Genomic DNA, 15784 nt, shown 5'->3' with positions numbered 1-15784 from the left:
TTACTTTTTTTATTGAACTACACACACATTCCATACACACACACACACACACACACACATATTTATTTAAGGCAATTTTTTTTGTTATTTGTACTAAGTAATGCAGTTAAATTTTGTATGTTGATTTCATAAATTCCAGTAGTCTTTTTTTCCTTCAATTTTTTAATCCAAATTCTTTCTCTCTTTTTTGTTCTTACTGATTCTTAAATCTTTTGTTTCTTTTTCTTGTTTTATTGTGCTGGATAGGAGCTCTAGTATACTTTAGACAGAAGAAAGTGATAGGAGGCATCTTTGTCTTTTTCCTAACTTTTAAGATAATGTGTCCAAGGGTCTGGGGATTTAGCTTGGTTGGTAGAGTGCTTGCCTTGAATGCACAAGGCCCTGAGTTCAATCCCAACACCACCACCCTAATAATAATAATAATAATAATAATAATAATAATAAGTAGTCCAACACTTAATCAGTAATAGTTTTTATTTATTTTTATGGTAGATTTGGGGCAGGTATCTTTTGTCAGGTTAACAAAGTCCTTTCCTATTCTAATTTCCCAGGAGTTATTTGGTTTTAGCTTTAAATGGATGCTGGGTTGTACTGTGTTACATAATATGTAAATCCCTTTCAACTGCATAGTTAAACTTTCTCCCACTTCCATCCTTTGCTTTAATTTTGTCACATATTGTATCTTCATGTTAATAAATTTAATAGTACAAAGCTATAATTTTTGTTTTCACTAGTCATATGTCTTTTAAGAAATTAAAAAAGGAAAGTAGGCTTTTATATTCATATATTTATATTTTTTATGTTATTCATTTTTTCTTACAGCTTCCTCTGGAGTCATTTCCTTTGTACTTGAAGAAACTTTAACATATCTTACAGTGCAAGGCTGTGAGAGATAAGTTGTCTTGACATTTGTTTACATGAAAATGTCTTTGTTTCATGTAGAAAAGTCAACCATTTCCCCTCATATATAAAATGTCATTTTTACCTCAGCTGCTTTTAAGATTTTTATCATCTTTGATTTTTAGCAGTTTGAATATGATGTGCTCTAATTATAGGATTTATTACTTTTTTATATTTATCTTCTTTAGAGGTCACTGGAAAAAACCTCTTCTATATAGTTTTCTTTGTACTTTCATTTTTGGACTCCCAATTTCACATGTTAATTTTATGTTGTATTATAGCTCACTGAGGTTCTGTTCATTAAGAAATTATTCTTTTGGATCTTCAGATTGCATAGTTTCTTTTGATCTATATTTACATTGATTGACCTTATGTTTTGTTGTCTCTGATCTGCTGTTAAACCATTAAGCAAACTTCACATTTCAGACTTTGTATTTTTGTGTTCTACTTGGTTCTTTTTTATAATTTTGTCTGATGAGAGATCTCTCTCTTCCTTTATTATTAACTTACTAAACTTATATATGATAACTACTTTATAGTCTTCTTTAACTAATTTCATCATCTGAGTTGCTTTATATTCGATACCTGTTGATTGCTTTTTTTCCTTGATGACAAATAACATTTTCCCGTTTATTTTTATTTCTAGTAATTTTTTGTTGTTTACTGGATATTGTGGATAATACTTTTTCTGACCCTCAATTCATTTTTCTCCTAAAGAGTATTGATTCTTTGTTTTTCTAGCAGGCAGTTAACTGGCTAGACTTAAACTCTAAACTGATTCCCCTAAATTAGGCAGCAGGGGGATATCTTTGCTCAGTTATTTTAACCATCTAACTATTGGTTTTGTAACAGGAGTCTGTCTTGTGTTGTATGATTTATGGCTTAGCTAAGGGTTGTTTTGGAATTTACATACATATTTTTGGGGTTCCACTTTCTAGGTTTTCCTCCTCACTTTACAGTTACTGTGCTAGCTGGTACCTCATCCTTTAGTACTTCAAGGTAATGTGATTGCAATTTCTTGAGTTTTAGCTGTCTTGCTGAGTTGGTATCTGTCTTCAGGAAGCAGCTATATATAAAAAAGCACATCTTATCTAGTATATGTTTCTCTCTTTCAAGTGTTGGCTTCTCGCTAGTTTCTGCCTTTTGGTTGCTCTCTGGAGCCTGCACATAGTTAGTTTTGTTTTGGCCAGAGATCATAATTTACTGTTTATGGGTGTGTTAGTCCAATGTAAGTATTCTACTTTTCTGAGTGAAATTCTCTGTGCTTTCACTTTCAACTTTTTGGAATCCTTATTTCTGGTGTAGTCTCATAAGTAACATATAGGTTTTATTTATTATTTTTAAAAACTCCTATCTAACAGTGTATCTTATCCCCCCTTCCCTCAGTGGTAGGGACTGAATCTAGGTACTTATGCATGATAAGCACGTGCAGTGCCACTGAGTCACATTCTCAGCCCTTGACATCTTCTTATTGGATTTTTTCCCTAATATTTCATTTTGTGCTTTCTATATTTGTGGTTTTAAATTCCTTTCCTTATTTTCAGTTAATTGTTTTTCTTATTCCTTTTTCAACTTTGATATTTACATTTAACATTATTTTACATAATTAGTGTTACCTTTTAATTTTCAATGTGATATTTGAGTAAGTCTCAACATTAAGTAAATTATCTCTTATCCTATATGTAAACACAACTTTAAAATATTTTGATTTTATTTACCTTTATTCTGTCTCATTTATGTTGTTTTCTAGTATTTTAGTTATGTAATAAATATTAAACTCTTTATCTTAAGCAAAGCACTATACCAGAAATTAGAGATATGTATTAGATTAAATAAAACCAAGTCCTTGCATTTGTGGAGCTCACAAGATAATTAATAAATTAATGTATAGATTAGTGGTTGGTTCTATAGTGGAAAGTAAAGTATTAGGAAAGGATAAACAGTAATATTGGAGAGGAATTGCTATTTTATAGATGAGTTTCTGTTGTCTTCAGATATTTCATAACATCTTTGCGAGTCAAGTATGAAAAACACAATTCCCTTGCTGGAGAAGCTTACAGACTAACCAGAAGTTTCAGGAAGAAGGTAAAAGAGATGAGAGCCCTTGGTACACAGTGGGTAAAACTGCAACTGATAGGTTTCTTCAGAAGTACGTTGTGTATATCAAGGGCCTAAAGCATAGATCCAGGAGAGAGGCGAAGGAACCAGTAAAGAAGACTGAAGCATGGTCAGAAAAGTAAGAGAAAAGCAATGGTCCTGGAAGCCATGAGAAGAAGAGGGTTATTTATAGTCTACCTATTCCCAAAATAATTTAAGATGACTGAGACATCAAGTAGAATGAGGCTAGAAAAGCATCTGTTGTGATGGGACATTAAAGTGACTTGATCAACAAGCAGTTTCATTGAAGTGAAGCCAGACCTTAGAGATGGAGAATGAAGACTACTTGCACAGAGAATGGTAAAGAAGAGAGAAGGATAATCTGAGGGAAATAGGGCAAAAATTTGGCACTTGAAGCTAAGATTGATATTGTGGTAAAAATCACAAAATCTTAGTGATTTGGGGGACTCTATGACCAGAAAATAGCATGGGCTCCTGTCTGAAGGAATTTCCCACTGGAACCTTTATTTCCCAGAAGTTGCTCCTAATAATCCCTAGGATCTTGCATTGTCGATGATCCTGACCATGTATTTCCTAGAGTTTAAGTTCGTGTTTGGGGGAATGATACATATTTTTTTAAACCACAACAGATTGTTGTGTTGTAATGATCTGGCGTTTGTGTTTAAGAAATAAAAATAGAGGAAGTAATTAATGACTTACTCAAATACCTTAGCATAATAGCCAAGAATTCCTCTGTTGTGAATACATCCTTTCAACTACATCTACTAATTTTTCTGCTTGCTATTCCTTAGATAGTCCCTGTTTTAGCTCTGTTTGTCCACCTGAAATACCTTGTTGGATTTTTTTGACTTAGACCAATTCCCTAGTCTTTGTTCCCCCCAGTTTGTCTTTTTTGTAGCCCCTATGCTTTTGGAATCTTTTGCAAAATACAGAAAATAAAACAATAATAATAATTGTGAAGTGCCATACAAGCTTGCCCTGTTATCTCCCATATCAAACTTGTTGAGGGAAAGGACTGTCTTAGTCCATTTTGTGTTGCTATAATAGAATAACTGAGACTGGATAATTCACAAATAAAAGAAATTTAGTTCTCAAAGTTATAGAGGCTAGCTAGTCCAATATCAAGATGTTGGCACCTGATAAGGACCTAATGCCCTATCATAACACAGTAGAGGGGCATCCCATGTTGAGAGCAAGGGAGCATTTCAGCTTAGGTCTCTTTTTTTCTTCTTCTTTTTTTAAGTCACTAATCCCTCATGACCTCATCTAACCCTGATTACCTCCCGAAGATCCTATCTCCAAAATCATCAGCATCTGAATTTGGGGATTAAGTTTCTAACACATGAACTTTGGGGGAAACATAAGCAAACCATATGAGAGACTGAACATTTTCATGTTTATGTGCATCAGACTACTTATAGTAGTGTCTTGCAGATATTTGACAAAGTATGAGCAAATTAGGAATCTCTAATCCTGTGATTAATTATATGTAGCCATGTGTTGCATAACAGTATTTTGGGCAAGGATGGACCATATACAATGATATATTCCATTTAACTGAGGTATGTAGTAGCTGTATACTACTTGGTTTGTGTGAGCACAGTGATGTTCACATAACAGTGAAATCATCTGATGATGCATTTTTTCAGAACATATCCTGTTGTGATGTGGCTCCTGACTATAATGTCATGTCTAAGCTGGAGATGTCAGAAACCAAAAGTTCTGGTTTTTAGGTGTGAAGTTTATGTTGAAATTTTACTTTTTTGTATTCTTCCATGAAAGTAGATTTCTTAATTTAGATTCTCTACATCTTCATTTTTTTCTTCATAGGGATATATACCTATCTAAATCAATAATTATAAGTTTTAGAGTGGTATATCAGGAAGTATTTGACTGTAGGAGCCAGAATACCCAATTGATCACTGAGGGCTTTATCAAGTCATGTATCAAGAAGTTCACATGCAGGAATTTTCAGTGTTGGTCTGGTTCTGTGTACTGTCCATGGTTTTATTTTGTCATTCTTAGCGTGTTGATGATTGCTTCCCTCATGGCCTCAGAATGGCTACAGCTCTTCTAAATGTGCTTATCCAAAGATGGAAAAGTATAGTTTCTCCTTCAGCATTTTTAAAAAAAATTTAATATTTATTTTTTAGTTTTCAGCAGACACAACATCTTTGTTTGTATGTGGTGTTGAGGATCGAACCCAGGCCGCACGCATGCCAGGCGAGCGCGCTACCGCTTGAGCCACATCCCCAGCCCTCTCCTTCAGTATTTTTATATAGAAGAATAATTTTTCCCAAATGCTTCCTAGCAGACTTCCCCCTCAGGATTTGATCATTTACACTGGTAAGAGAAATAGAATGATTATAGTTGATATGGACCAGTTAGGAATAGGAAGCTTAGCATAGAGTTATCACTTGACTTCAGTTGAGGTCCAATTCAGTAAAATATGTAGAAGTAGAATAGTGAATAAGCTGAGCATCTTTGTCCTCTCCCCGAAAAGTTAATATCCTCATAATTTTCTTAGAACAAGAAAGAAAATTTTATAGTATTTCCACTGAATTTGGTGTTGGATTTTAGTAATATTTCATTTTTTGACCCACTCATTTATTTAATAGACACTAAGTGTGTTGGTCTGGTTCTGTGTGCTGTCATGTCCTTGCACTCAGATGGCAGGTGGCCTGCAGTCTGGTGGAAAAGGGTGGCTCAGGTAAGTGGGGAAAGAGAGAATTACTTTGAAATCTACTGATTTTAGGAAATTTATTTTTCAACAGGAAATGTGGGACATGTGGATTTGGAATATTAATTCATTTGAAAAACTGCTTTGGGGTAAGTTGATAGACTGGAGTGAATGACTTCAGTTTTGTTCTTTTTACATTTGGGCTTGATCTTTTAGCTTTCTAGGTTTGAAAACCTACTTACTGGTTATGCTATGAACTTACATTAGTTGGACTTTATGCTTCATATACATGTAAGAGAAGGGCTTATACTAAAATCCCAGTTTAATAATTTGAGAATCATAACCATAAACTACAGCCCCAGTACTAGTTAATTAGTACTTTCATTTCTCATTAGAGAGATCAGTTTGAATATTAAATGAAGATCAGCCTCAGAAATCAAAAGATAATTCTTATATAGAGTTTAACTTGGTCAAGTTTACCTAATAATCCTGTCATGTGATCTGGAAATAATTCAGAAAGCCAGCATTTGAAGATACAAGGTCAATCGTGCTGATATTCTTTTTGTGGTGCCCCAAATGGCCAATAAAATTTTCATTGCATCGGTGTACATGTAAAAGATTTGATTGTTTCATCTCAGAAAGTACACCCGGAAATACCATTTAGTATTTACTAAGTGTGTAGTATGTGAATTGTGCATTCCCTCATTTAATTTACTGTGATGGTACTATGAAGTAGGTATTTTTTTTTTCTCATTTAAGGAATAAAGAAGCTTAGGTTTTTTGTTAATAAATTAACTTAGCTAGGGTATGTATAAGTGTTGAAACTGTAATTTGAGCTTACATTTGAACTTTAGTATATTGGGCTTTGTAAACACACACTCATTTCTGTTTTAGTGTGATGATTGTATTGGGGATTCCTAAGACCACCCCTGTGTTCAGTGATTGGTAGAAGGACTCAGGCTGTATCACATAGTCATACTAACAGCTAAGATTTATTACAGCAAAAGGATACCAAGCAAGGGGAAAAGTTGCAGGGATGAAATGGGGAGGAGCAGGTATAGTCTTCTAAGAACCCTCCCTGTGGAGTAACAGAGGATGTGCTTTAATTCCTTCAGCAATGAATTGTGACAACACTTGTGAAATGTTGTCTACCAAGAAAACTCATTAAAGATTCAGTGTCCAAGGTTTTTATTGGGGTTGGTCACGTAGGCATCTACTGTTTAGCACATAGAAAAATTCTAGATTCTAGAAGGAAAACAAATGTGTGGCATAAATCATACTGTTTGTACAGTTTAGGTACAGTGATCCACACTTAACATTTAGGGAAGGTTTTAAATGGGTATAGAGAACTGTTTTACCATTCAGATTCCTAGGTGCCAGCCAGGGGTAACCTTGCCAACCATGCTTTTATAAGGATAGCAATTTCAGGGCTACTATGTTAAAATTTCTCCTGTCCATTGATTTATTCATTTGAAGGGATTGTAATTATGATCACTTACCTTCTGACAAATAGAGAAGTAGGTATTATGGCAAACCACATTTTAAAATGGTATCTGCTTTGACTGGTCTCAGTTGCCATTAAAGGAAAGTCTCACACAGCTCAATATAAAGTTGTACTCATTGCTGATGTTTATTATAGCAAAGGCTACAGTACAAAACAGCAGGGAAAAGTTGTTCAGATAAATATAAGAGAGGTCAGGCTTAGGCTTCTAAGTCTTCTGAGAATCATATGAACATGCTTTTCTCTGGCTATAAATGAGAGAGACACATACAAAATACCTGTAGCCATGGCTGTAAGTGTTAATCTTATAGGGAGCTGGTCCCACAGTTACATTTATTTCTGCCATATAATTATCTCTGGCAACTGAAATTTGAAACCCTAGACAGATATCAGGTACACATCACAAATCTTGACGATTCTTTAAATCCTGCTAATAGCTTATTACAACCTGACCATTGCCTGGAACATACAGAATAAGATCATTAACCAGTAACTGAACATTCTAGGGTTCAGTTCTCAGAGTTTGGCTATGGTTACCACCAAGGCTCAGATATGCCCTAGAGATTAAAAGAGTACAGACCTGCTGTGTTTAATTCTGTTTTTATGGTATCTTACATGAAATAATGAGTGAAGTATTTGATGATAGATATAGTCTTTGGAGCATGATATTATAAACTTAAAAAAAGGCACAGTGGTGCATGCCTGTAGGCAACTTAGGAGGCTGAGGCAAGAGAAATCACAAGTTTGAGCCCAGTCTCAGCAATTTAGAGGGGCCCTAAGCAACAATGAGGCCCTATTTCAAAATAAAATAAAGGTTTGGGGATGTAGCTCAGCATTAAAGTGCCTCTGGGTTCAGTATTTAGGACAAAAAAAAAAAAATTGAGATAGTAGAAATAGTTGATAAATTTCTTTTCTCTGAGGGGAAATTTGTAGATTCTTTTTATTTAGGGATTTATAGAATTTCCAGCATTTTTGTCCACAACTATCTGATTTATATGCAAATACATCTTGCATTACAGAACAATAGAGAAATATGAATTTCAAATAGTTAAATCAATATATATGTTGGCTTTTAAATATACTGGGATCCTTTTTTTTTAAAAAATAGAATTTGCAGATTCACAGAAATACCAGTTTCACAAAAGCAAACAATGCATAATTTTAAAAATTGCCTAATTTTAGGTTTTTGAACAAGTTTTTACTATTCCATTGCTATTTGAACTCTATTTCATGTTATACAATAAAGACAGTTTACATGGGGAAAGTTCCATGCTTGAAAGTGAGAAGTTATAAATTGAAAAACTTAAATAGGTTTCCTTTCTTTTTTCTTCTTCTTCTATTTTTTTTTTTTTGGTGTGTGTGTGTGTGTGTGTGTGTGTGTGTGTTTTGGTACTGGGGGTTTGAACTCAGGAGCACTCGACCACTAAACCACATCCCCAGCCCTATTTTTGTATTTTATTTAGAGATTATCTCACTGAGTTGCTTAGCACCTTGCTATTGCTGAGGCTGTTGGCTTTGAACTCAATATTCTTGTGCCTCAGCCTCCCCAGCCACTGGGATTATAGGCATGCACTAGCACTCTCGTCTTTTTTTTGGGGGGGGGCGCAGTAATTTTTACAACTTCATAGACCCATTAATACCAGTAGTAAGCAATATGAACCTTCTAGGGTGAATATAAGTATATAACATTTCCCCAACTTATTTTTGGGGGGTACCAAGGATTGAATTTAGGGGGACTCAAATACTGAGCCACATCCTCAGCCCTATTTTTTTGTATTTTATTTAGAGACAGGGTCTCACCGAATTGCTCAGTGCCTCGCTTTTACTGAGGCTGGCTTGAACTCATGATCCTCTTGCCTCAGCCCCTTGAGCCACTGTGATTTCAGGTGTGCACCACCTTGCCCGGGCAACATTTCCCCAACCTGTTTGACAGTGGATAGAATTTGTTTAGTGAAGACCCACTCAAGTATGGGCCCTGCAATATCAATGTTCTTTAGGAAAAACAGGACAGTGGGGAACATTAATTAAAGGACAGTGGGAAGCCATGAAAAGATTTTAGGTAAAGGAATGACAGAAACAAAACAACTGTAGAAAAAAGCTTACTTGAAATCTTATACTGCCTACTGATAAAACCTGTTTGAAAATTTCTTTATCTGAATGTATCTTTTCCTGTCAGGTTTCCTGGGTTGGTGTTTCTTTATAAACTGGGAAAAGATTCTTTCAGGATGTGTAACTCATGCGGCATTGTATTAAGATTTTCACAAACTAAGAAGAAAGACAAAACAACTCATCTAATAGAATAATAAACCAGACTTCAGTAGGCACATCAGAGAAGAAATGGAATGACCAGTAATGTCAGAGATGAACTACATTACTATACCAACTATACACTCATGGAGGATTGTAAAAAATAAAAGTCTGACAACAGTAAGCCTGGCCAAGGATTGAACACATCTTCCAGAGTTCCTGGGTAGTTTGTTTCGACCACCTGGGAAAATAAATTGATGATATCTAATCATATTGAAAAACACATACCTTCTGACCTAACATCCCCAGGTATATATTCTAGGTCAGGGGTCATTATGATGACTCATGAATTAAGAATAGATTTTAACATTTTTAAATGCTTAAAAATAGAAATAATATTTTATATATAATTTGTAATTTGAAAACTATGAAATTTGGATTTCAGTGCCTATAAATAAACTGTTGGCTATTGCCACATTCATTTATGGCAGCATAAATTTATGCCAGAGTTCAATGGTTGCAACAGAGAATGACCCATAAAGCCACAAAACAAAAAAAACTAAAAAAAAATTGTTTTCGTACCAGGGGTTGAATCCAGGGGTACTTAACCATATCCCAGACCCTTTTTATTTTTTATTTAGAGACATGGTCTCACTAAATTGCTTAGGGCCTTGCTACTGGCTTCAAACGTTTGATCCTCCTGTCTCAGCTTCCCAAGTTGCTGGATTACAGGTGTGTACCACCATGGCCCCCCAAACCTATAATTTTTATCATCTGGCTCTTTGCCATAAAGGTTGGGAAACCTCTGCCTTACATAAATACTTCTGTACATGTGTACCAGGGAACATGATCTGGATAGTTACATAGCATACTTATAATAATGAATTTAGCTGGGCACAGTGGCACATGCCTGTAATCCCAGTGGCTCGGGAGACTGAGGCAGGAGGATTGCGAGTTCAAAGCCAGCCTCAGCAACAGCGAGGTGCTAAACAACTCAGTGAGATCCTGTCTCTAAATAAAAAATAGGGATGGGTGTGACTCAGTGGCCAAGTGCTCCAGAGTTCAATTCCTGGCACCCCTGCCTCCCCAATAATAATGAATCTAGAAAGAACTTAAATGTTCATTAAGAGTAAAGAAACCGTGGTATGCTAAACTTTGAAAGAATACTGTTCATAGTGAAAATGAATTAACTACACCTATGTTCAATATACGGATGAATCTCTGAATACAATGTTAGAAAAACAGCAAGTTTAAGAATTTTCCATTTGTAAACATTTTTCACTACCAAAGAGTGTGTATCAGTGCTCAGAGGAGGGAATGGGAAAGGGGATAAGTAAGGGCCAGAATCTTGAGCCAGGAAGTCTCTTTTATTTTTGTCTGTTATGTGTTTGCTCTTTAAGTTTAAAGCAATACATGTGCCATTTTGACATAGCTTTGTGGATATCATGGCTATTTTGAAGTGAGGATTAAGATATATGTTTCTTAAGACACAGTATTCAAGCCAAGTGTGGTGGCACACACCTGTAGTCCCAGCAACTCAAGAGGCTGAGGCAGAAGGATTGCAATTTCAAAGCCAGCCTCAGCAACTTAATGAGGCTTTAAGCAATTTAGCGAGACCCTATCTCAAAATTTCAAAAAAAAAGGGGGGGGGGCTGGGGATGTGACTTGGTGGTTAAGTGCCCCCTAGTTTCAATCTCTAGTACTCCTCCCCAAAACAAAACAACACAACAACAACAACAACAAAAACAAAAAAAGACACATTTCTCAGTGGTTGTGGTGGGAAGAGGGCTATCTGTTAAACACATTGTTTATTAAAAAACCAAAAATGCAGTGTGACTATGATGAAGTTCTTTCATGCTACCACTTTGTAGTTATACCCATCTTCTCCCCCTCCCCATAATGAGGCCATTGAAGCTATTAAAGCATTTGAGTCAAAATAGATATTACAAAGTTGCTTTAAAATATGACATTGTATACTGTCTGTTCTGAATGACTGAAAGGACACTTAACTCATTGAGTTAACTGGAATGTGAATTTACAGGTAGTTTTGTATCTTTTAGTTTTCTGTGTTTGCCAGGGTCTTTGTCTTGAACATATTTACTTTATAAATAGAAGAAACTATCAACTTTTAAGATATTGCTAGAATTTAAATCAGTTTATTACTTTAGAAAATTCAAGATATCAGATACTGCATGCTCTAAAGGGAAATATTGAGCCAGTAAACATTATTGGACTGTACACATAGTCTCTCAGATGATAAGCTTGTTCCTCTGACTTATTGCTGGATTGTTAAGTAGCGTTTCATTTTATAGATATTCAGCTTGCATATCTCTAATCTGAAATCCAAAATGTTCTAAAATCTGAAATGTTTTTAGTGGCAGTGTGACACTTTAAAAAATTTTTTAAAGTTTTGGGGCTGGGGTTGTGGCTTGGCGGTAGAGCGCTTGCCTAGCACGTGCGAGGTGCTGGGTTCGATCCTCAGCACCACATAAAAACAAATAAATAAAGATATTGTGTTCACCTATAACTAAAAAAACATACATTTAAAAAATTTTTCTAAAGTTTAAAAGTTTGGGTTTTTGAAGCATTTTGGATTTTGAGTTAGGGATGTTCAACTAGTAAAGTCGGTACAAATTGCAAAAATCTGAAAAACTCCAAAATCTGAAACAAGTCTGATCCCAAGCACTTTGTATAAGGGATGCTCAATCTGGACTACAATTTGTTTATTTATTCATCAGGTGATGGATATTTGGATTGTTTCCAGATTTTGATTATGATTAAAGTGCTGTAAGGTTTTGGATACAGGGGATGGGATATTATAAATAATGTGAATATAGTTTTTTTGTGTAGACATGTTTTTCCTTTCTCTTGAGATCTTCTCTGTAAAGCTGAACTGACTATATATCGGTTTAAAAAATCATTATATTTTAGAGACCATGAAGCCACATTTGAAATCCATTTCATGAGTAATCAAATGCTTTGCTAGTGACCACAAGAGGTGTAGCCTTTCATGTGAAATAGCTCAGAATATAAATTCATACATCTGCTTCTGTGGAGAGAACTGTTGTCTCATGACAGTGTGCCCTATAATCCCTTTACCCGTTACCATAGTCATTGGTGGCAGCTCACTGCATGTGACACAATATCAAGTGTTAAATTGATTTAGCATGATTTTAAGGCAGAAGTATGGCAGTAGCATCTTTGTTCTCACTTTGCAGCCAGAGAATGCTGATCTGATTAAAGGAAGAATATAAGCAAGAAATCAGAGACTCCAGAGAGATGAACAGAAAAAGGAATATTTTATGCTTAAAGTATTCCATATATATATATATACATACATATATATATATATATATTTTTTTTTAGGTGATTTTCAGGTTGTTGACTAGCAATCTTGTGAAGAGCTACTATATCTATTTTATAAATAAACTCACTCACTTTATCTGAATTGTTTAGGTTTATCTATCTCTGCTGGCTACCATGGAACATGTTACATAAAGTTGCCCTTGTAAGAAGAGACTACATCCTGTCAGTGCAGTGCTTCAGAACATCTGCTTCTGTGGCTCTCTGTATGGGGCATGCATGCATAGCATATAATTCCTCAGTTTACAGCATTGGAATGCACTTTGCTTATCTCTCTCCTGATCGGCAGTGATAGGTCTTTGAACTTTCTTGTCCATTACACAGTAACATTCCTTTCCTCTATGAAGTCTCAGACTGCATCGAGCTCAGTTTTTTGGTACTGGGAATTGATCCCAGGGGTGCTCTACTACTGAACTATATCCCCAGTCCTTTTCATTTTTTTATTTTGAGAGAGGATCTTGCTCATTTACTGCCAATGTAGACATGAACTTGTCATCCTCCTGTCTCAGCTACTTGAGTCGATGGTTATTACATCATGCTCTACCTCCCATGGCAAGATGAACTTTTTATGTGCCAGAAAAATTTTTAGTCAAACTATCCTAAGTTACTTTCCATATTTGGTTACAGTTACTCCAGGCACTTTCTCATACTATTACAACAGAAGAATGGGAAGTGGGATAGTGGGAAATAGAAACTAAAAATCAGGGAAGTCAAGAGTGAAGGCTCCATCTAAGATTGTATGATACCTTTTTCTTTTTCATGATGTTTTCTATTTCCTGAGTGATTGGTGATTGTAGAGTTTTTAGGATAGGATTCAGCAGGGAAGAAGGACAAGAGTTACCCCAAGTACCTGCTGCAGTACAGGCTACAGGGAGATCTTTGGATCTAGGAACTGAATGTGGATATTTGAAATAGGCAGGGGTCACTTATTGCTTAAATTCCCAAGTCAAGGGGCTGGGGATATAGCTCAGTTGGTAGAGTGCTTTCCTTGCATACAGAAGGTCCTGGGTTCAATCTCCAGTACCAAGAAAAAAACAAAAAAACAAACCAAAACCCAAGGCAATTAAGAGCTTGGTTTTTGCCTTAGCATTAAATGTAGCAGTTGTATAGAAAGGGAGTTGAGATCTATGTGTTTGATGGATGTGAAATAGCAAACTGGCTATTGTCTTAATTCATATGCCTGATTATAGGGAATTGAGCACATTTCTTCATGGTTGTATCTTTTTCTTCTGCAAAGTGCCTGTTTAAATCCTTTATCCATTTTTCTATTGAATACTGCTTTGTAAGAGTTATTTGTATAATCATGAAATTGCACATTATTAATGAAATTAATTCATATCTTAATATATTAATTAGACAATTCGTTTTCTAGGTTTCAAATTTTAAGTCAGTATTTTTCCTTTTTTTCTTTATAGGGTGTGAACGTGATTTCTGACGAAACTGGATTGGAATAATTTTCATGATCTTTGTATATTTATATATATATATATATATATTTTAAAATTTTGCATTTGACTTAAAGTGCCATGAGAAAATTTGCATATTGCAAGGTGGTCCTAGCCACCTCCTTAATTTGGGTACTGTTGGATATGTTCTTGCTGCTTTACTTCAGTGAATGCAACAAATGTGATGAGAAAAAGGAAAGAGGACTTCCTGCTGGGGATGGTGAGTAACTTTTTATAATACAACTATTTTGATAAACATATCACTAGTTTTTACTAATTTGAATAACATAAAAGTTAAGCATTTTAGGTATAATTCCTAGCTTCCTATATATGTGGTGATCATATTTCTAACAATTCTTTAATAGGTTCTTCTAATATTAAATTATCATTACTAAATCACTCAATTTTGTTTTTATATTCAATATTAAATGTAGTTAAATTTCTACAAATTATTTTATGTAGCAAATAATGTAGGGAATCTAGTAGTTGGAACTATCAAAATTTTATAGCTGGAGCATCAAAATTTTATACAAGATTTGTCTAATGCCATATGCTTGCTGGAGCATTAAAATAGTACCATTAGGTATCAAGAGATATGTCTCCTGCCCTGCCATCTTATTTCAGTGGGGAAGAAGTTTTATAGATACATGAGATCTGGAAAGTTCTTTTTGTTAATGCTACAGATAGTTCTCTTTAGTGCTTTTAGGGAGGGCTTAGGATCAGGATATAGAATAGGGGCTACATTGAGTTCCTTGCAATGATATAGGGGGAGAAAAGAAAACATGAAGGGCCAAGGCATGAAGGGCCAAGGTAGGTAGTACTGATATTTTGGCAGAGAACACTTGGAAAATTCGATTTTAAACTCCTTGCATTCATATCAACAAACATGTTGCCTTTTTTTTTCTTCTCTTCTTTAGCCATAATGAAAATAACTGTACTGTGAAGAGTTATTAGTTTAACTGTTCAAGGCTCTGAACTGTCTATGATTAGTTATAGATGCATGGCTATATAATACTTCCACTATTTTAGGAATATTATGTAAATAATAGTTCTTTTATCATAGGTTTTCTTAGAGTATATAGCCACATTTGAATTTTTTACACTTTTTTTTTATTTTATTTTTTTTTTAGAGAGAGAGAGAGATTTTAATATTTATTTCTTCTTTAGTTCTCGGCAGACACAACATCTTTTGTATGTGGTGCTGAGGATCGAACCCGGGCCGCACGCATGCCAGGCGAGCGTGCTACCGCTTGAGCCACATCTCCAGCCCCTTTTTTACACTTTTATAAGAGAAATGGCACTTGGTCCCTCAACATTTATAATCTAAAAATTATTCATTTGTATTGGTAACTACCTTTTTATTTCTTCTTGGGAAATTTGCCTTCAGTTAGATTCTGTTGCTAGTACAGGATGCTAGTAATACCTAGGCTAACCATTACCTTTTTTAATTTTTACTTTCTACATAAATTTGAATAAAATACAGTTTCATTCAAAGTCAGCTTATTTGTATACTATTTACTTTATGACTCC

The 15784-nt window shown here is 35.0% G+C and overlaps 1 protein-coding gene across 1 annotated transcript in view; it reads left to right on the top strand.

Moving 5' to 3' along the window:
* Positions 1-4667: 4667 nt before the first annotated feature.
* Positions 4668-15784, top strand: part of Galnt1 (polypeptide N-acetylgalactosaminyltransferase 1) — a 107828-nt gene continuing 96711 nt past the window's right edge. The window contains exons 1-3 of the mRNA XM_015482433.2: positions 4668-4751; positions 5793-5847; positions 14225-14474. Coding sequence (XP_015337919.2) covers positions 14336-14474 — 139 coding nt within the window. The 5' untranslated portion in view covers positions 4668-4751; positions 5793-5847; positions 14225-14335. The remainder of the gene's footprint in view (positions 4752-5792; positions 5848-14224; positions 14475-15784) is intronic.

The sequence above is a fragment of the Marmota marmota genome, unplaced genomic scaffold (genome assembly GCF_001458135.2).
Source record: "Marmota marmota marmota unplaced genomic scaffold, marMar, whole genome shotgun sequence".
Taxonomy (NCBI): domain Eukaryota; kingdom Metazoa; phylum Chordata; class Mammalia; order Rodentia; family Sciuridae; genus Marmota; species Marmota marmota.
This window is presented reverse-complemented; position numbering and strand designations above follow the sequence as displayed.